Genomic DNA, 22,588 nt, shown 5'->3' with positions numbered 1-22,588 from the left:
AACATTTAGTGAAGACCTAATCCCATCCTCCTTAAAGTTTTCCAAAAAGTAGAAGAGGAGGGAATGCTCCCAAACTCATTCTACGAGTCCAGCATCACTCTAATACCAAAACCAGGCAAAGACACCACAAAAAAAGAAAATTACAGACCAATATCCCTGATATGAACATAGATGCAAAAGTACTCAAGAAAATATTAGCAAACCAAATTCAAAAATACATCAAAAAGATCATCCATCCGGATCAAGTGGGTTTCATCCCAGGGATACAAGGATAGTACAACATTTGAAAATCTATCAACATCATCCACCATATCAACAAAAAGGACAAAAACTACATGATTATCTCCATAGATGCTGAAAAAGCATTTGACAAAATTCAACACGCATTCATGATAAAAACTCTCAACAAAAAGGGTATAGAGGGCAAGTATGTCAACATAAAAGGCCATACATGACAAACCCACAGCCAACATTATACTTTACAGCGAGAAGCTGAAAGCTTTTCCTTTAAGATCAGGAACAAGACAAGGATGCCCACTCTCCCCACTTTTATTCAACATAGTTCTAGAGGTCCTAACCAAAGCAATCAGACAACACAAGGAAATAAAAGGCATCCAGATTGGTAAGGAAGAAATCAAACTGTTCCTGTTTGCAGATGACATGATATTGTACATAAAAAATCCTAAAGAATCTACTCTAAAACTACTAGATCTAATATCTGAATTCAGTGAAGTTGTGGGATACAAAATACACAGAAATCTGTTGCATTCCTATACACTAACGATGAACCAGCAGAGAGAGAAATCAGAAAAACAATTCCATTCACAATTGCATGAGAAAGAATAAAATACCTAGGAATAAACCTAACCAAGGAAGTGAAAGACCTATACTCTGAAAACTACAAGACACTCGTGAGAGAAATTAAAGAAGATACCTATAAATGGAAACACATCCCGTACTCACGGATAGGGAGAATTAATATTGTCAAAATGGCCATCCTGCCTAAAGCAATCTACAGATTCAATGCAATCCCTATCAAAATACCAATAGCATTCTTCAATGAACCAGAGCAAATATTACTAAAATTCTTATGAAAACACAAAAGACCTCGAAGAGCCAAAGCAATCCTGAGAAGGAAAAATAAAGTGGAGGGAATTACGGTCCCTGACTTCAAGCTCTACTACAAAGCCACGGTAATCAAGACAATTTGGTACTGGCACAAGAGATCCATAGACCAATGGAACACATTAGAGAGCCCAGATACAAACTGAAGCATATATGGTCAATTAATATACAACAGAGGAGCCATGGATATACAATGGGAAAATGAGAGCCTCTTCAACAGCTGGTGTTGGCAAAACTGGACAGGTACATGTAAGAGAATGAAACTGAATTATTGTCTAACCCCATACACAAAACTAAACTCTAAATGGATCAAAGACCGGAATGTGAGTCATGAAACCATAAAACTCTTAGGAAAAAACATAGGCAAAAATCTCTTGGACATAAACATGAGCAACTTCTTCATGAACATATCTCCCTGGGCAAGGAAAACAAAAGCAAAAATGAACAAGTAGGACTATATCCAACTAAGAAGCTTCTGTACAGCAAAGGACACCATCAGTAGAACAAAAAGACATCCTACAGTATGGGAGACTATATAAGAGGTTGACATCCAAAATATATGAAGAGCTCACGCACCTCAACAAACAAAAAGCAAATAATCCAATTAAAAAATGGGCAGAGGATCAGAACAGACACTTCTCCAAAGAAGAAATTTAGATGGCCAACAGGCACATGAAAGATGCTCCACATTGCTAATCATCAGATAAATGCAAATTAAAACCACAATGAGATATCACCTCACACCAGTTAGGATGGCCAACATCCAAAAGACAAACAACAACAAATGTTGGCGATGATGTGGACAAAGGTGAACCCTCCTACACTGCTGGTGAGAATGTAAATTAGTTCAACTATTGTGGAAAGCAGTATGGAGGTTCCTCAAAAAACTCAAAATAGAAATACCATTTAACCCAGGAATTCCACTTGTAGGAATTTACCTTAAGAATACAGCAGCCCAATTTGAAAAAGACATATGCACCCCTTTTTTTAATGTTTATCACAGCACTATTTACAATAGCCTAGAAATGGAAGCAATCTAAGTGTCCATCAGTAGATGAATGGCTAAAGAAGATGTGGTACATATACACAGTGGAATATTATTCAGCCATAAGAAAACAAATCCTACCATTTGCAACAACATGGATGGAGCTAGAGGGTATTATGCTCAGTGAAATAAGCCAGGTGGGCAAAGACAAACATCAAATGATTTCCCTCATCTGTGGTGTATAAGAACAAAGAAAAAACTGAAGGAACAAAATAGCAGCAGACTCACAGAACCCAAGAGTTGACTGACAGTTACCAAAGGGAAAGGAACTGGGGAGAATGGGAGGGAAAGGAGGGATAACGGCGGGGAAAAAGGGGTATTACAATTAGCACACATAATGTAGCAGGGGAGACACAGAGAAGGCAGTACAACATAGAGAAGACAAGTAATGACTCTATAGCATCTTAGTACACTGATGGACAGTGACTATAATGGGATATGTGGTGGGGACTTGATAATAGGGGGAGTCTAATAATCATGTTGCTCATGTAATTATACAATTATAATACCAAAATTATAAAAATAATAAATTAAACAGCCTTAGAACTTAAAAAAAGAGATAAACTGAGGTACTACCAAAAGTTTAACTTTATTTGAGGAAAAGTTAATTTGAATCAGGCAGCACACAGTCTAGCAAGAATGGAGGTCAGAGAGCTGTACAAACTGAAAGAATTTTCTAGGTGTAAGGGATCAATAATAACAAAGTTATGAGAGACAAAAAAGTGGGTTGGTTACTTCAACGTCACGTTCCTTCTAGGAGACGGTAGGCATCTGTAAGGCAGATGACCTGCGTAGTGCTGCTCAGGTGATTCTTGACTGGTTTAATATTCCATTTCTGGAGAGCCAAAACTGTAAGTAAGTTAAGTCTTGCTTTGGTGATGTGAGGCTTAGCATACGCAACTCCATTTGGGGCCTGATGTCTTGTTATGAACAATTAGTAAGTAAATAAATGGGCAAACTGTGGGTAAATCAAAATACACAACCATATAAAAACTAACATTTAACTATGGAGGATAAAAATGATATAAAATAGATCTTTTTTACTTGAGTACTTCTGTATCAAATGATACTATACAACAATAGCATATTAAAGGAGGGATTAAAGAAAATGAGCTGGGATGTAATGTATATCATGTGAGTATACTTAACAATACCATATTGTATACTTGCAAGTTGCTAGGAGCAGATCTGAAAATGTTCTTACCATAACAATAATAACAACAAAATAAATGGTAATTATGTGAGGTGAAAGGTGTATTAGTTAAGCTTACATAGTTATCCTAGATAAATGCAGTATATATGAATATCAAACTATCACACTGTACACCTTTTATTTATACAATATTATGTGTCAATCACTGGGGAAAAGATTTCAAAAGGAAAAAAACGAGGAACAAGAGACCAATAATAAATTCAAATAAAATTAAAACGTGAAAACAAAATGAGCAAATAAATAAAACACTGGAAAATTCCACTAAACATTGAAAAAAACAAACATTACATGGGGCTGGGGCAGCCCTACCTTTTCTGCTGCAGTGCCTCATCCAAGACATCCTGCTTGTCCTGAAGAATCCGATGGAGGTGCCTCATCTCCTGCTGATACTGAGCTGTCTTGCTAGCAAAGTCTTCCTGCTGCTCTATCAGATGGTGGCTAATGTTACCTAGTTTCAGTGCCGCCTGCTTCTTGTACCCCTAAGGGGAACAGGAGGGACTCTGAGAGTAGCCCAGGTGAGTGGCTTCACAGATGCATTCCCTACCCACTCTTTGGACTGTCAGAGCGATATTGAGTTGAGTAAACCCTGGATAAGTCTGATCTGGGAGGGTAAGACTGGATCATAAAAGTCATACAAAGCAATTAAAGAATTTCAAGTATAATACAATCAAATTTCTCATTTGTGTCATGCTTATATTTTTATATGCTACAATTAAATTTAAACAGAAGGATCAATACTCTATTAGTAAGCAGATGACTGAGATAAAAGTCTGATTCATTTATTTTTCTTTTTACATTTTTATTCTTTAGTGTTTAAAAAGTCTGATTCATTTATTTTTCTTTTTACATTTTTATTCTTTAGTGTTTAAGGTTTTGAACTTCCCTCTGAGCATTTCTAAAAATGTTGTCACACAGATTCTGACATGTAGTTCATATAGATTAAGTTTTTTTTTTGAAATAATGACATTCAATTTATACACTCACCTCTGACTCAAGAATTGGTTTACCACAGTTTTTACATTTCCAGGTGAAAGAGCATTTTTTGCTTTTTGCTTTTATTAATTTCTGGTTTACATCTTTCTGATCATCATTAGATCTTATATCTACATTAGGGGTTTACTATGTTTTTGTAGGCAATCTATGGCCAATTTTTGTGCTTATTCTGTACATTTACACACAAATAAACATTATAGATTATGTTGTTAAATCTTCTATATCCTTAGTTAATTCTGTTATCTCTTAATCTGTCTTGGGCCAAAAGAAGAGGATTAAAAATCAAATTATTACTAAATTTCCATTTCCCTTTGTATGTCCTGTAGTTTATACTTTGTAAATTTGATGAGGATTAAAAGCAGGCAGAGAGAGGGAAAAGATCACCTACAAAGGAAAACCCTATCATTAGACTTCTCAGCAGAAACCTTACAGGACAGAAGGGGATGGCGTGATATATTCAATGCAATGAAACAGAAGAGCCTCAAAACAAGAATACTGTATCTAGCAAGATTATCACTTAAATTTGAAGGAGGGATTAAACAATTTTCAGACAAGCAAAAGTTGAGTCAATTTACCTCCCACAAACCATCTCTACCGGGTATTTTTCTTCTTTTGCTATCATTAATGTACAATTACATGAACAACTCTATGGTTATGAGTCCCCCTATTATCAAGCCCACACCACATACCCCATTACAGTCTGTCGATCAGCCTAGTAAGATGCTATAGAGCTACTACTTGTCTTCTCTGTGTTATACTGCCTTCCCCATATCCCCGCACACATCTATTATGCGTGATAATCGTAATGCCCCCATTTCCCCCTTATCCTTCCCTTCCCACCCATCCTCCCCAATCCCTTTCCCTTTGGTAACTGTGAGTCCATTCTTGGGATCTGTGAGTCTGCTGCTGTTTTGTTCCTTCAGTTTTTGCTTTGTTCTTATACTTCACAGATGAGTGAAACCATTTGGTACTTGTCTTTCTCTGCCCGGCTTATTTCAACAAGCATATACCCTCTAGCTCCACCCATGTTGTTGCAAATGGTAGGATTTGTTTTCTTCTTATGGCTGAATAATATTCCATTGTGTATATGTACTGGCTCTTCTTTATCCATTCATCTACTGATGGACACCTAGGTTGTTTCCATTTATTGGCTTTTAAATAGTACTGTGATAAACATAGGGGACCATATGTCTTTTTCAAACTGGGCTGCTGCATTCTTTTTCTTTTTTTTTTCTTTTTTCTTTTGGTATCATTAATCTACAATTACATGAAGAACATTATGTTTACTAGGTTCCGTCCTTCACCAAGTCCCCCCAACATACCCCTTCACAGTCACTGTCCATCTGCGTAGTAAGATGCTGTAAAATCACTACTTGTCTTCTCTGTGTTACACAGCCCTCCCCGTACCCCCCACGCACTATACATGCTAATCATAATGCCCTCTTTCTTTTTCCCCACCCTTGTCCCTCCCTTCCCATCCATCCTCCCCAGTCCCTTTTCCTTTGGTAACTGTTAGTCCATTCTTGGGATCTGTGATTCTGCTGCCGTTTTGTTCCTTCAGTTTTCCTTTTTTTTTTATACTCCACATATGAGTGAAATCATTTGGTATTTGTCTTTCTCCACCTGGCTTATTTCACTGAGCATTATACCCTCTAGCTCCATCCATGTTGTTGCAAATGGTAGGATCTGTTTTTTTCTTATGGCTGAGTAATATTCCATTGTGTATATGTACCGCCTCCTCTTTATCCATTCATCTACTGATGGACATTTAGGTTGCTTCCATATCTTGGCTATTGTAAATAGTGTAGCGATAAACATAGGGGTGCATCTGTCTTTTTCAAACTGGGCCGCTGCATTCTTAGCGTAAATTCCTAGGAGTGGAATTCCTGGGTCAAATGGTATTTCTATTTTGAGCATTCTGAGGAACCTCCATACTGCTTTCCACAATGGTTCAACTAATTTACATTCCCACCAGCAGTGTAGGAGGGTTCCCCTTTCTCCACAACCTTGCCAACATTTGTTGTTTTTTGTCTTTTGGATGGTAGCCATCCTTACTGGTGTGAGGTGATATCTCATTGTGGTTTTAATTTGCATTTCTGATGACAAGCAATGTGGAGCATCTTTTCATGTGTCTCAGATATGGAATTTCTTAATGATTGAATCTCTGTCTTAAATTTTTTCTTGAGCTCTTGAATATTTTTCTGTACCTCCATTAGCATGTTTATGATTTTTATTTTAAACTCATTCAGACAGATTGGTGAGTTCAGTTTCATTTGGCCCTTTTTCTGTGGTTTGTGAGATTTTGGTCTGAACCAGGTTCCTCTGACATTTCATAATTCTATGTGGTGTCCTCTAGTCCGCAGAAGCTCCAGTCTCTGGAGCTGCTCAGCCCTTTGAGTGAGGTTGGGGACTGTAGGGGAGTGGCACTGGTGCCTGTGGGGAGGAAAGATCTATTTCCTGATTCCTGGCTGTAGTGCCTGTCTCCAGTATCAGAGCCAGTGGGCCAAGCACACAGGTGTAAGCCTCTGTGCTCAGCATCTCTAGCTGTTGTAGGCAGGGCATCCCTCTGGCTGGCCTGATGCCAGCTCAGTGACTGCCGGTTTGTGAGCATGTGCTGGCAGGAAAGGAGGTAGGTGCGTCAGGCTGTGTTTTACTGGCGGGCCTCAGAGCTGAATAGGCAGCCAGGGGGACAGAGCACTTGAAGGTCCTCAAAGTTCCCAACCTGCTGGGCAGAGTGCACCCAGACAACCCTGTCCCCCTATCCCTTTTCCCGCGGAGCAAGTTCTGCGCAAACCCCACCCCTTCAGCAGCCCTCTCGCTGCTAGGAAGCCTCTTAGACCGCCTGCCTTTCCTTTGTTTCCCAGAGTTGCCATATGTGGATCCCAGTCCTCCACAAATGGCCGGAGTCACAGTCTCTCAAGCACTCTGCGTGTCCCAGCTCCCCAACCCCACCAACCACCAGTGCACCACACAACGTAGGTTTGTGCTCCAAAGCAGACCTCCAGGGCTGGGTGTTCAGCAGTCTTAAGTTTCCACCCTCTCCCCACTCCATTTCTCTTCCTCCCACTGGTGAGCTGAGGTGGAGGAAGGGCTTGGGCCCCGCCAGATCAAGGCTTTCGTAACCAGTTTCGTGGGGTCTGCTCTGTATGAAAGGTCTGTGTGCAGTCTGGTGCAGCCATCATTCCTGTTGCAGTTTAGGGCTAGTTGTATTAACTATATTTTCACACTATATGTGGTTTTAGGACGAATTCTGTCTCACCTCTCATGCCACCATCTTGAATCTCCTCTACAGTGTGTTTTAAAGGGAGTACTCTAGATCGAAGTGCTCCTACGGCTGAATAGATGTCACCAGAGAAAACAGAACCACAGCAAAGAAAGGAGACCAACCAAATACTAACTAAATGCAAAATAAAATCAGATATCCACAAAATCAGTCAAAGGAAACACAAAGAGTACAGAATAAAACACCTAACATATAAAGAGTGGAGGAGAAAGAAAAAGAAGGGAGAGAAATAAAGAATCATCACACCGTGTTTATAATAGCATAATAAGTGAGTTAAGTTAGACGGTAAGATAGTAAAGAAGCTACCCATGAACCTTTGGTAACCATGAATCCAAAGTCTGCAATGACAATAAGTACTTATCTATCAATAATCATCCTAAATGTAAATGGACTGAATGCACCAATGAAAAGACAAAGAGTAACAGAATGGATAAAAAAGCAAGAACCATCTATATGCTGCTTACAAGAGACTCACCACAAACCTAAAGGCATACACAGACTAAAAGTGAATGGATGGAAAAAGATATTTTATGCAAATAGGGAGAAAAAAGCAGGTGTTGCAGTACTTCTGTCAGAGAAAATATATTTCAAAACGAAGAAAGTAACAAGAGACAAAGAAGGACATTACATAATGATAAAAGGGTCAGTCCAACAAGAGGATATAACCATTATATCTATCTATGTATGCAACACAGGAGCACCTACATATGTGAAACAAATACTAACAGAATTAGAGGAGGAAACAAAATTCAATGCATTCATTTTAGGATACTTTAACACTCCACTCACTCCAAAGGACAGATCAACCCAACAGAAAATAAGTAAGGACACAGAGGCACTGAACAACACACTAGAACAGATGAACCTAACAGACATCTATAGAACTCTACATCCAAAAACAACAGGATACACATTCTTCTCAAGTGCACATGGAACATTTTCCAGAAAAGGCCACATACTAGGCTACAAAAGGAGCCTCAGTAATTTCAAAATGATTGAAATTTTACCAACCAATTTCTCAGATCACAAAGGTGTGAAACTAGAAATAAACTACACAAAGAAAATGAAAAAGCCCACAAACACATGGAGGCTTAATAACATGCACCTAAATAATCAATGGATCAACGACCAAATAAAAACAGAGATCAAGCAATATACAGATACAAACAACAACAATAATTCAACATCGCAAAATCTGTGGGATGCAGCCACGGCTGTGCTAAGAGGGAAATATATTGCAATACAGGCCTACCTCAGGAAAGAAGAACAATCTCAAATGGGCAGTCTAAACTCATAATTAACGAAACAAGGAAAGGAAGAAGAAATGAGGCCCAAGGTCAGTAAAAGGAGGGACATGATAAAGATTAGAGCAGAAATAAATAAAATTGAGAAGAATAAAACAATAGAAAGCATCAATGAAAGCAGGAGCTGATTATTTGAGAAAATCAACAAAATAGATAAACCTCTAGCTAGACTTATCAAGAAAAAAAGCGATTCTACACACACAAACAGAATCAGCAATGAGAAAGGAAAAATCTCTACAGACACCACAGAAATACAAAGAATTATGAGAGAATACTATGAAAAATTATATGGTAACAAACTCGATAACCTGGAAAAAATGGACAACTTTCTAGAAAAATATAACCTTCCAATGCTGACCTAGGAAGAAACAGAAAATCTGAATAGACCAATTACCAGCAAGGAAATTGAATTGGTAATCAAAAAACTAACCTAAGAACAAAACTTCTGGACCAGACAGCTTCACGGCTGAATTTTATCAAACATTTAGTGAAGACCCAATACCCATTCTCTTTAATGTTTCCGAAAAAGTTGAAGAGACAATAGATCACAGACCAGTGGAACAGAATATAGAGTCCAGATATTAACCCAAACATATATGGTCAATTAATATATGATAAAGGAGCCATGTACATACTATGGGGAAATGACAGCCTCTTTAACATTGGTGTTGGCAAAACTGGACAGCTACATGTAACAGAATGAAGCTGAATTATTGTCTAACCCCATACACAAAACTAAACTCTAAATGGATCAAAGACCTGAACGTGAGTTATGAAACCATAAAACTCTTAGGAAAAAACATAGGCAAAAATCTCTTGGACATAAACATGAACAACTTCTTCATGAACATATCTCCCTGGGCAAGGGAAACAAAAGCAAAAATGAACAAGTAGGACTATATCAAACTAAAAAGCTTCTGTACAGCAAAGGACACCATCAGTAGAACAAAAAGACATCCTACAGTATGGGAGAATATTCATAAATGACATATCCGATAAGGGGTTGACATCCAAAATATATAAAGAGCTCACGCACCTCAATGAACAAAAAGCAAATAATCCAATTAAAAAATGGGCAGAGGATCAGAACAGACACTTCTCCAAAGAAGAAATTTAGATGGCCAACAGGCACATGAAAGATGCTCCACATTGCTAATCATCAGGGAAATGCAAATTAAAACCACAGTGAGATATCACCTCACACCAGTTAGGATGGCCAACATCCAAAAGAAAACAACAGATGTTGGCGAGGATGTGGAGAAAAGGGAATCCTCCTACACTGCTGGTGAGAATGTAAATTAGTTCAACCATTGTGGAAAGCAGTATGGAGGTTCCTCAAAAAACTCAAAATAGAAATACCATTTGACCCAGGAATTCCACTCCTAGGAATCTACCCTAAGAATGCAGCAGCCCAATTGGAAAAGACATATGCACCCCTTTGTTTATCGCAGTACTATTTACAGTAGCCAAGAAATGGAAGCAACCTAAGTGTCCATCAGTAGATGAATGGATAAAGAAGGTGTGGTACATACACACAGTGGAATATTGTTCAGCCATATGAAGAAAACAAATCCTACCATTTGCAACAACATGGATGGAGGTAGAGGGTATTATGCTCAGTGAAATAAGCCAGGCGGAGAAAGACAAGTCACAAATGCTTTCCCTCATCTGTGGAATATAAGAACAAAGAAAAAAACTGAAGGAACAAAACAGCAGCAGACTCACAGAAGGCAAGAATGGACTAACAGTTACCAAAGGGAAAGGGACTGGGGAGGATGGGTGGGATGGGAGGGATAAGGGGGAAAAAAGGGGCATTACTCCTAGCAGACATAATGTAGTGGGGAATCACTGGGAAGGTTGTACAACACAGAAAAGACAAGTAATGATTCTATAGCATCTTACTATGCTGATGGACAGTGACTGTAATGGGCTATGTTGGGTGGACTTGATGATTGGGGGAGTCTAGTAAACATGATGTTGCTCATGTAATTGTAGATTAATGATACCAAAATAAAGAAAATCAAAACAAAAAAAGTCGAAGAGGAGGGAATTTTCCCGACTCAAATTCTACAAGGCCAGCATCAATCTAATAGCAAAACCAGAGACACCACAAAAAAAGAAAATTATAGACCAATATCCCTGACGAACATAGATGATTAGCAAACCGAGTTCAAAAATACATCAAAAAGATCATCCATCATGATCAAGTAGGATTCATTCCAGGGATACAAGGATGGTACAACATTCGAAAATCCATCAACATCATCCACCACATCAACAAAAAGAAGGACAAAAACCACATGATCATCTCCATAGAAGCTGAAAAGGCATTCGACAAAATTCAACATCCATTCACGATCAAAACTCTCAACAAAATGGGTGTAGAGGGCAAATACCTCAACATAATAAAGGCCATACATGACAAACGCACAGCCAACATTATATTTAACAGTGAGAAGTTGAAAGCTTTTCCTTGAAGATTGGGATCAAGACAAGAATGCCCACTCTCCTCACTTTTATTCAACATAATACTGGAGGTTCTAGGCACAGCAATCAGACAACACAAAGAAATAAAAGTCATCCAGATTGGTAAGGAAGACATTAAACTGTCCCTGTTTGCAGATGACATGATATTGTACACAAAAAACCCTGAAGAATCCACTCCAAAACTATTAGAACTAATATCTGAATTCAGCAAAGTTGCAAGATACAAAATTAATACACAGAAATCTGTTGCATTCCTATACACTAATGATGAACTAGCAGAAAGAGAAATCAGGAAAACAATTCCATTCACAATTGTCTCAAAAAGAATAAAATGCTTAGGAATAAACCTAAAAGGAAGTGAAAGACCTATACCCTGATAACTACTAGACACTCTTAAGAGAAATTAAAGAGGACACTAATAAATGGAAATTCATCCCATGCTCTTGGATAGGCAGAATTAATATTGTCAAAATGACCATCCTGGCTAAAGCAATCTACAGATTCAATGCAATCCCTATCAAAATACTGACAGCACTCTTCAACGAACTGGAACAAATAGTTCTAAAATTCATATGGAAACACCAAAGACCCCAAATAGCCAAAGAAATGCAGAGCAGGAAGAATAAAGCAGGGGGATCTCACTTTCCAACTTCAAGCACTACTACAAAGCCACAGTAATCAAGACAATTTGGTACTGGCACAAGAACAGACCCACAGACCAGTGGAACAGAATTGAGAGTCTGAATATTAACCCAAGCATGTATGGTCAATTAACATATGATAAAGCAGCTATGGATATACAATGGGGAAATGACAGCCTCTTCAACAACTGGTGTTGGCAAACTGGTGATCATCTCCATAGAAGCTGAAAAGGCATTTGACAAAATTCAAATTTTGGACAGCTACATGTAAGAGAATGAAATTGGATTACTGCCTAACTCCATAAACAAAAGTAAACTCGAAATGGATCAAAGACTTGAATGGATGTCATGAAACCATAAAACTCTTAGAAGAAAACAGGCAAAACTCTCTAGGACATAAACATGAGCTATTTCTTCATGAACATATCGCCAGGGCAAGGGAAACAAAGCAAAAGTGAACACGTGGGACTGTATCAAACTAAAAAGCTCCTGCACAGGAAACGACACCATCACTAGAACAAAAAGGCATCCTACAGTATGGGAGAATATTTCATAAATGACACATCTGATAAGGAGTTGACATCAAAAATATATAAAGAGCTCGTGCACCTCAACAAAAATTAAATAGTCTAATTATAAAATGTGCAGAGGATATGAACAGACACTTCTCCAAAGAAGAAATTCAGATGGCTAACAGACACATGAAAAGATGCTCCACATCGCTAATCATCAGATAAATGCAAATTAAAACCACAAGGAGATATCACACCAGTTAGGATGGCCAACATCCAAAAGACAAACAACAACAAATGCTGGCGAGGATGTGGACAAAGGGGAACCCTCCTACACTGCTGGTGGGAATGTAAAATAGTTCAACCATTGTGGAAAGCAGTATGGAGGTTCCTCAAAAACCTCAAAATAGAAATACCATTTGACCCAGGAATTCCTCTCCTAGGAATTTACCCTAAGAATGCAGCAGCCCAGTTTGAAAAAGACAGATGCACCCCTATGTTTATCGCAGCACTATTTACAATCGCCAAGAAATGGAAGCAACCTAAGTGTCCATCAATAGATGAATGGATAAAGAAGAGGTGGTACATATACACAATGGAATATTATTCAGCCATAAGAATAAAACAAATCCTACCATTTGCAACACATGGATGGAACTAAAGGATAGTATGATCAGTGAAATAAGCCAGGCAGAGAAACACAAGTATCAAATGATTTCACTCATCTGTGGAGTATAAGAACAAAGCAAAAACTGAAGGAACAAAACAGCAGCAGAATCACATAACCCAAGAATGGACTAACAGTTACCAAAAGAAAAAGGATTGGGGAGGATGGGTGGGAAGGGAGGGATAAGGGGAAAAGGTGGCATTACGATTAGCACACATAATGTAGCAGGGGTTGGGGGCTCAGGTAAGGCAGTATAGCACAGAGAAGACAAGTAGTGATTCTATAGCATCTTACTACGCTGATGAACAGTAACTGTAATGGGGCATGGGGGTGGGGACCTGGTAATGTGGGGGGTCCAGTAACCATAACGTTGCTCATATTTATACACTTTTTACTGCTGTTATCTAGATGTATGTTAATGATACCAAAAAATATATATTCTTTGTTCACTACTGGTACTTTTCAATCATTTCTTGATTGGCTGATTCAAGTTGACTGATCCTTAGGAAAGGTTTATAGAAAAAATGTTCCCCAAAAGTCTTATGTGGTCAAAACTGTCTTCAGAGTAGCTTGGTTGGATGAGACATCACAGGCTCCTTCTCTCTTTCTCTGAGTATTTATAGATGGCACTCCACTGTTCCTTGGCACTCAGTGTTACTATTGGTGACAGCATGGTTTTTATTTTTCTTATGTCTTAGTATTTTACCTGTTGTCCAAGGTATTCTTTCATCTTAAAGTCTTTTCAACATGTAGATTCAAATCTTCATTTATTTCAGGAAAGTATTCATGAATTATAGCTTGGAGAAGAATAAGTTCCATTGTTCTGATTTCTTCTCTGGGCACCCTAACAATAGGTGTATATTGGTTTTCCAATGCTTTCTACTAAATTCTTTTTACATCTTTACTTCTGCCTTCTTGTCTTTGCCTTTCTCATTTCTATCTTTATGCCCCTGATTGTGTTTTTTATATCTTTCTCCTTGTGCTCTTGTAATTGCGTCTGTAGTTATGAAATGGTTTCTCTTTTCCTTCTGTTTCTTTCCCGAGTTGTGGCAGTTCCATTTCTCATCCTCCTTTGTCTAACCATCTGTGTTTCTGCTTTGTGAGCTTTCTTCCTAGCTTTGGCCACTTCATTATATTTTAGGTATCTAGCTACATTTTTGCCTCCTTCCTTATCTATTTACTTACCTGTTTATCAATTCACTTTGAAGTAAGTATGGGTTACAATTTTGATCTCTTTTGTGGTAACATTAATTCTGATGTATTTTCATCATGTGTAGGTAAATTACATTTCTATTTTTTCCCCTTTTTCTTACTTTTGTATGGAGGCCATACATTGGGATGAGATGAGATTCCTGGGAAGGTGGGAGCAATGACTGGTTGGATCAACTTCCAAGTTCACATACCACCTCCCCTGGAGCCCCTTCTCGGGCTCTCTGAATTCAGCCTGATTGGGAAGGACTTCCGCCTGCAGCTCTGAATTCCCAGATCTCTTCACAGCCCTGACTTCCAATGTGACATCCTCACTTTTAGTCAACTTCTGTTGGGGTTTCCTGACATGTCACTTCTGAATTTTCTGAAGCCTTTTCCACATCTCTTCTCTTTACCTTCCCAGAGATTCTGCACTGTCTACCCTGAATCTGGCTCTTAGGTTTCTTCTCTGGGGACTTTTTACTGCTGTTATCTGATGAACAATAATGAGATAAATTCCCCAGATAAAATGAACCACTCTGAGGATCAGGCCTCTTTTGGAAAGAAAAGCCAACAGGAAAACCAGAAAAAACAAAAATCCATGCTGATGGCTCATGACTACTCATCATATTTCTATGCAGATTAATAGGATGGTGTATTCTTTTTAGCCTTTCTGATGCAGAGTTGAGATACTATTTTGTATGCTGCTTTTGATTTTGCTGAATTTTTTAAATTGTAGAATATATTATTTAATTATTTCCCCAGTATTTATCAAATTTATTGAATACTATGTGCCAGGTGCTATTCTAGGTGCTTGGGAAATACCAACAAATAAAAACATTTTAAAAACCCCTTCCCTTATGGATCTTATAGCCTGGTCAGGAGAGAGAGATGATAAGCAATAAACATAATAAAAAAATTACATAGTCTGTTAGAAGATGTTATCTACAGAAGAAGCAATAAAGCAAGGTACTGAGAATCGGGAGTGTGGAAGAATGGATGAAATTTTAAGTAGTCCAGGTATGCCTCACTGATAAGGTGATAGGTACTTGGGAGGAGCAGATAAAGCACATATGAATAATTTAGTGAATACCAACAAAGCAAACACCATGTAACAACTGTCTAAGTTAGCAGATAGAATATTACAGCACCCTGGGAGTCCCCAAGGGACCCAGCCCCTTAGATATAATCATTAATCTCATTTTTGCTATAACCTTTTCCTTTTCTTTTTTAGTTTTACAACCTATGTAAGCACCGAACAATCTAATATTACCTGTTTTAAACTCTATGTAATCATATTGTATATACTCATTTTGTGTTGTGCATTTTTCACATATAATAATGCTTATGAGATTCACCCACAATATTGTAAATATTTTTTGTTCATTTTCAATCCTATTAGGTATTCCTCTATGAATGCATTACAATTTATCTATCTATCTACTGCTGATGGATATGGGGTTGTTTCATTAGGGGCAATGTTAAACAATGCTCATGTGATCATTTCTTTACATGATTCCTGGTGCATCTACGTGAGAGCTTCCTTATTTGGAAAGGATAAGGGAGGAATGGCTAGGTTGTGAGCTGTATAAATGTTCTACTTTATTAAAACTTTGAGTCAATTTCCCCAGGAGCAAAGCAGAAAAGTTCCCATTGCTTCATGTGATTGACAAATGCTCTGTATTGTCAAACTTCTTAATTTTTGACCTTGTAGGTACAAAGTTAAAATACACTTGACTTTCTGGCCACTTTGAAAATGTTTGCTTTGCCATTCTGCAGAATGGTGTTCTGCAGTTTCAATACTATGTGCCTAGATATGAACTCCCTTGTCTTTATCCTTCTTGGAGTTCAGATCATGACAACTAAGTGTACTTTAAAATTAAATTTACCACATCATCATTTACTTTAATACTGTGTCAGATAGTGAATATTCTTTGATATTGCATGTACATTACACAAAGAAAATTCCTAGAAAATTAAAGATACCTGCTAGGAATCTATAATGACATTTTACAAGTCAGTATAACTCCAAAAGCTGTATGGTCAAATTTCAAATCATACCTATCACTAGAAGCCACAGAATAAATTCCCCTGAGTTGTGAGTGTGGGACTAAGGCAGGGATTTGCAACTCTCCTTCAGCAAAGGAACTTTTCCTTCAAGTAGCTTCATGCCTCAAGGCCCACCATTTGGGAATATGGACAGAGCTGCTCTGGTCCACAGAGGGATAGGTGGTGAGAATGTCCCTGACCACAAAGGGCCACTGCCCATTATCAACAGGAAGAGTGATGCTCTGATGGGTATGCTATTCCTCCCTGAGTTTTCTTAGAGGGAGGTGATCCTCTCTGGGGGAGCCCAGAATCCAGATCCGGGCAGCTCATGGATGCTGCATGTGGCAGACCCTGGAAATCAGAAAGTCCCTCAGGCAGCATCTCTGTACCGCTTGATAATCAACACCTACAAGGCAGTGTGCCTTCCAAAAACTTCATATCAACATTATTTAAGTAATATTTATGAAACTAGGAAAAATAAAATCTATTCTTCACATAGGGACATACATTTGAGTCTGAACAATTTTAAGTTACACTTAACTTTTTAAAAATAAATATTTTAGGATAAACCTCTTGTTCCCTATAACGAAAGAGACACACCCACAACATAAATTTCCATTTACATGTATGTAAATTTCCACCCATACCACAAGTATTTATACACAGCCAACCAATGTCTTATTTTCTTAGTTTGTTAATTTTCCACCATATTATAGGTCATCAATCTATTTCTCCACTTATCAGGCCCTTTTCATCATCATCCTACACATAAATGCACTTAAGCCTAGGTCCTAGGTTCTACTTCTCATGCTTGGAGCTACACGTCCTCACACAGACCTCCCTGCCCTCCACCCAAGCCTGCTGGTCCCGTCCCCCCACCCCCAACCCCCCGCGAAGCTGGTTTGTCTGATGAAGCTGTGGACGCATGCTCAGAGGCCAGCAGGCAGAACACACATGATTGGGAGGAGGATGGCGGTCAGGCGACGGAGGTGGCCAAGGGGAGGACACTCAATCTATGAGAACGGCTTTTTTGGTTAGAGAAACTGGAGCGTGCAATCAGGATTAGGCAAGAGAGGTGCAGGTTAATGCTGCTCTCACTGCAACAAGGGCAGGGCTTGATCATAAAGCCTGGACACTGGGCCGCGTTTCCTTCCCTCCCTCCCTCCTCTCTCTCTCTCACACTATCTTTTTTTGTAAACAGCTGAATGGTACCTCATTGTGTGGATGAATCAAAGTTTATTTAATAAGTGGAGAGGTGCTATTTCTGGCAACAAAACCCAATACTACTTCACTCCGTGGATGATTAGGGATACATACATGCAAAATAAATCCTTTTCTTCAACATGGAAATCTGACCCCAGTTAGCCTCCACTCCCATTTGAAAATGAATTCTCAGGCTAAATGACTACTTACCTTGACTTTTTCCTCTAACCTTCCCAAGCGAGTACTATCTCCTATCATTTTGTTGAGAACTCCATGCTTCTGACTTTCTAAACATTTGGCCTAAGAAGAAAAACGAGAAGAAAACCAGTCTGCTCTTAGTTTTACAGAAAAATTTTAAAAATAAAGAATTCCTTGCAAAGAATATTACTACTTAAAAGTAATCTCCATTCTCCCACATGTCCTGGTTCAATACCCCTCCTGCCCTGACACTTCTGAACCCCCAATCCCTGTGTGAGGGCGGGAGGCATAACTTGGGCCACAACTGAGGGGGCAAAAGCCAGGAACAGCATGCTAGGCACCCCTCCTGGGCACAAATGGGAGATGAGTTCATCATTCCTTCGGTCATATTCAAGGAGTAAGTACCATGATGGAAATAAACTTTGAACTTGACTATCTGAATAATTACCACATTAAGGACAACTTACATTAAGGATAACTTAGTATGAATGCATAATGCTGTATGGATGGGCAGCTATCCAAGAGGGTTTCATTTGAAGCTGAATGATTTAAGATTAATATCCACATGGGAAACAAACTACTCTGCACTATAAACTATTTCAAATGCTAAAATTAAAAAATAAGTAAAGGTGAGCATTCCTTCTACGGTAGGCTAGTAGAGACAATTTGATTTTCCAGAAGGGAAAACAAGACACAGAATTAAATAACGTCACAAGACACATGGAAAACCCATCCTAAAGGCAGGATTACAAATTAGGATGCCAATATCAATAAATTAAGATATAAGGGGCTCTCACAAGGCCTAGGAAACCAGGACTGTGTAAGTGGAGGTGCAGAGCCCACAGTCCCAGGACAGGGCAGAAGCAGCCAATGTCACCCCTGGACCCCAGCTAGAGGGGCTGGTCTGGGCCCCGAGGGCAAGGAGTCTGCAGGGCCACAGGCAGAGCAGTCTGAATACAGAGATCAGGTAGAGCTGGGGTGGGATGAGAGCAGCTCCCCCTATGTCTGCGGGGTCTAGGGATTCTAAATGCAGGCCTGGCTTTCAGGACATAATAACAAAGGTCAAGGCAGGAGGAAAGAAACATATTTCATTAACAGGCTATTGGCTTAATCTGTAACTTTTGAGTATTTGGACAGTGTATTGTCTATAGGTATTTCCATCCTGGGCTCATAGATATGAGTGGTGGACCTTAAGGGGGGCTGGGCCGTTTGAAGATCAAGGAAGATCTCAGATTCATCATGGAAGCCCGGGTGGTCTATGCCCCGAGTGGGAGCCTACAGGAGGTACGTGGCCTGCATCCTGGGGGAACCTATGTGTTCTGACATGCAAACAAGATGGCTTCACTTTTACAGAGCCGTTTGACATGTGGGGCGGCCAGATCCTCACGAATGTTTGCTAGAAGAACAGGTTTGTTTGGCACTTTCCATTGTTCAGCAAAACAATATAAGCACAGACTAGTTTAATTAGCATTTCTTTTATTAAAAATAGAGATTAACACCACCACACCCCAGCTGTGTACTATTTATATTTCCTCTTACATAAACAATGGCTAAAAGCCTAAATCCATTTTCTTACAAAGGAACTTAGTATCTTTCTGTCAAATGGGAATAGGCCTGTGAGACATCCTGACAGAGTCCTCACACCTCACTCTCCTGGAGAAGGGCTGAGTTACTTCCAAGTTTGCTGATTTATCAGAAAGTCCACCAATCTGTTCTGAAATGACATCCATTAAATTATTTCTGATACTATACTACCAGAGCTTTATAATACTGCTTAAACAAACGTGTTTAAAATGTAAGCAATATGCATTCAAAACAGAAAAATCATAAAACACAGATAAGTAAAAAGGATTTTTTAAAAGTTGCCTGTAATTTCAACCCCTGGAGATGCAGTTACCTAACTCACTGTTAAATTTTGTGGTAAATTCTATCAGACCATTTTCAATGCATAGAGCTTGGCATCGCATCTGTCTTCTCTCACCACACAATCTCTTGTAGATATCGTTTCAAAGTAATGTGGAGATGCCAAGAATCATGTCCATGGCATCCCTCTTGCAGGCTGGCAGTGCTCCATCATCTACAACCACCAATAATTTACACAGTTCCCTCCCTGGGAACCGGTGCTACTAGCAACAATATGGGATGAATATTATTATTGCTGCATCTTTGTGACCTTTAAGCTATGTCATTAGGATGAAACTCTACTTAACCTGTCTATGATACTTATGTTCCACCTTCAGAGACTATAGTAAGACAGCTTTACAGGATATAAAGGCTCAGTCTCTCTGTATGTGTAATAAATGCCTGATGACTATCTAGTTAAATGGACTAATTCTATTCATTTGTCTTCTAAAATATCATCACTTGCCATTATTTAAAAGTTTAGGTTATCTGGCTTTCAAAAATGTTTTTCTTGAGGGCTGTGCAACACAGAGAAGACAAGTAGTGATTTTACAGCATCTTACTATGTTGATGGACAGTGACAGTGAATGGGTATGTGGGGGGGACTTGGTGAAGGGTGTAGCCTAGTAAACATAATGTCCTTCATGTAATTGTAGATTAATGGTACCAAAATAAAATTAATTAAAAAAAATGTTTTTCTTCCATGATTGTAAGATAAAGTTTTGGAGAATTTGAAAACTTGCAGTTAAAAGTTAAAAAGATGAAAATTTCTATGGGTAATTTTACTAAAAAAAAAAAAATACTCTTCAAATTATGCTGGTGTATTAACTTGCAGTGCGCTTAAGTGATTAAGGAAACTTACCAGACACCTAAGATTGTCACGTTCCTGGGTTATGCTCTCTGCCACGCCAACAAGATTGGCCAGGTACTGGTGAGCAGACATTTCATTCTCCATGGCTTTTTCCACCTGCTTTTTGAGGACATCCATTGTCTTTTGAGATCTCCTAGAGAGTTCACCCAAACAGTGGAATAAAAAACTCATTAGCCTGAATGGCTAGGGCATAGGGAGTATCTGTATTATAAAAATAGCAAGTATGTTAGCATTTAAATAGATTCTTCAGCAACCTAAATCTTCTATTGTCCCAAGGTGAGAAAAGGTAGCTGAACTTAATTATAAATAAAGCAAAATTACTGACTCCAAGCCAAGTTAACAGGAATCATAAAATACATAACAAATTTTATAACCTAATTATATATTATTCTACTAATTTCTTGGCCCATGTTCTAAAAGATATTTTCGAAAAAGGAATCCAATAATTCCAAAGTAAACTTTTGGGAAATGGTTAGGAAATAACTTCTAGAACTTTGAGTCTTAGGGTCACAGCATTATGACTTTCAAGTATAATTGAACTATAGATTTGAGAAATGTTGGTTAATGTCAGTCAACAGAAAAGCTTTTCCTATACTTATATTTTGATAGCCAATACTCTTTCCATCCAGGATTTTAAAAAGTTAAAGAAAATGAAATAGAACAACATTCAATATCTTTTTTTAACTTTAAAAAAAACAGCTTAAGAAAAAAAATCATAAAAACCGATTTATTTTCTGTGCCCTTTCAAGTTCAGCATCCAGCGCTCTGTTTTTAGCCGTCAGGCTGTTCTTCTCTAACATCAGGCTCTTCTTCTGCACCTGCAAGGCTGCCAACTTTTCCATCAACTCTTCCATCTCAGCACTTTCTTTCTCTTCTTCCTTTTGCAACTGGCTGATGGACAAAAAACATCACAGGCTTGTGTCCAGTACACTGAGGCTAAAATGGGGCAGCCACTACCAAGAAAGTGACGGCCAGTCCAGCCCTCCTGCTCCTGGGTGGGTCTCTGGAAGACCTCTGGGGAAACACCTCCATAGCCCAGCCCCCGGAGGGCCTGGGATGGAGCCCCCTGGACAGCAGAGAGGGCATGGCTGGGCACACACTTTGTGATGATCAAAATTTAACCTTTTTTCTGCCCACAATTTTTTATTATGTCTGTGTGTGTATATGTTGTACACACACCACACACACATGCACACACTTACTTATACCCTATTCCTTCCAAAATTTAAGACAGGTTAATTTTTTTTTTTTTTTTGAGAGGGCATCTCTCATATTTATTGATCAAATGGTTGTTAACAACAATAAAATTCAGTATAGGGGGGTCAATGCTCAATGTACAATCATTAATCCATCTCAAGCCTAATTCTCGTCAGTCTCCAATCTTCTGAAGCATAACGAACAAGTTCTTACATGGTGAACGAATTCTTACATAGTGAATAAATTCTTACATGGTGAACAGTACAAGGGCAGTCATCACAGAAACTTTCGGTTTTGATCACGCATTATGACCTATAAACAATCAGGTCAAATATGAATATTCATTTGATTTTTGTACTTGATTTATATGTTGATCCCACATTTCTCCCTTTATTATTATTATTATTTTTACTTTTAATAAAATGCTGAAGTGGTAGGTAGATGCAAGATAAAGGTAGAAAACATAGTTTAGTGCTGTAAGAGGGCAAATGTAGATGATCAGATGATCAGGTGTGTGCCTATGGACTAAGTATTAATCCAGGCTAGACAAGGGCAGCAAAACATCCACGGATGCAGAAGATTTCTCTCAAAGCAGGGGGGGTGAGGTTCTGAGCCTCACCTCTGTTGATCCCCAAATTCTCACCTGATGGCCCCCCTGCGACTGTGCCTGTAAGACAGGTTAATTTTTACGTAGTTATAATTGTACATAT

The 22,588-nt window shown here is 38.7% G+C and overlaps 1 protein-coding gene across 8 annotated transcripts in view; it reads right to left on the bottom strand.

Annotated features, from left to right (window-relative positions):
* Nucleotides 1-22,588, bottom strand: part of CEP89 (centrosomal protein 89) — an 84,907-nt gene that overhangs the window by 5,670 nt on the left and 56,649 nt on the right. For 5 of the 8 annotated variants that reach the window (XM_073225901.1, XM_073225902.1, XM_073225904.1 and 2 more), the window contains 4 exons: nt 21,405-21,572; nt 20,673-20,814; nt 17,921-18,010; nt 3,693-3,862 (listed from right to left, as the gene is read on the bottom strand). In XM_073225901.1, the coding sequence (XP_073082002.1) occupies nt 3,693-3,862; nt 17,921-18,010; nt 20,673-20,814; nt 21,405-21,572 (570 nt within the window). Of the gene's footprint in view, nt 1-2,905; nt 3,006-3,692; nt 3,863-17,920; nt 18,011-20,672; nt 20,815-21,404; nt 21,573-22,588 lie in introns of all 8 variants that reach the window. The other 3 variants (XR_012126663.1, XM_073225903.1, XM_073225907.1) reach the window with 3 other exon arrangements.

Source organism: Manis javanica, chromosome 17 (genome assembly GCF_040802235.1).
Source record: "Manis javanica isolate MJ-LG chromosome 17, MJ_LKY, whole genome shotgun sequence".
NCBI lineage: Eukaryota > Metazoa > Chordata > Mammalia > Pholidota > Manidae > Manis > Manis javanica.
This window is presented reverse-complemented; position numbering and strand designations above follow the sequence as displayed.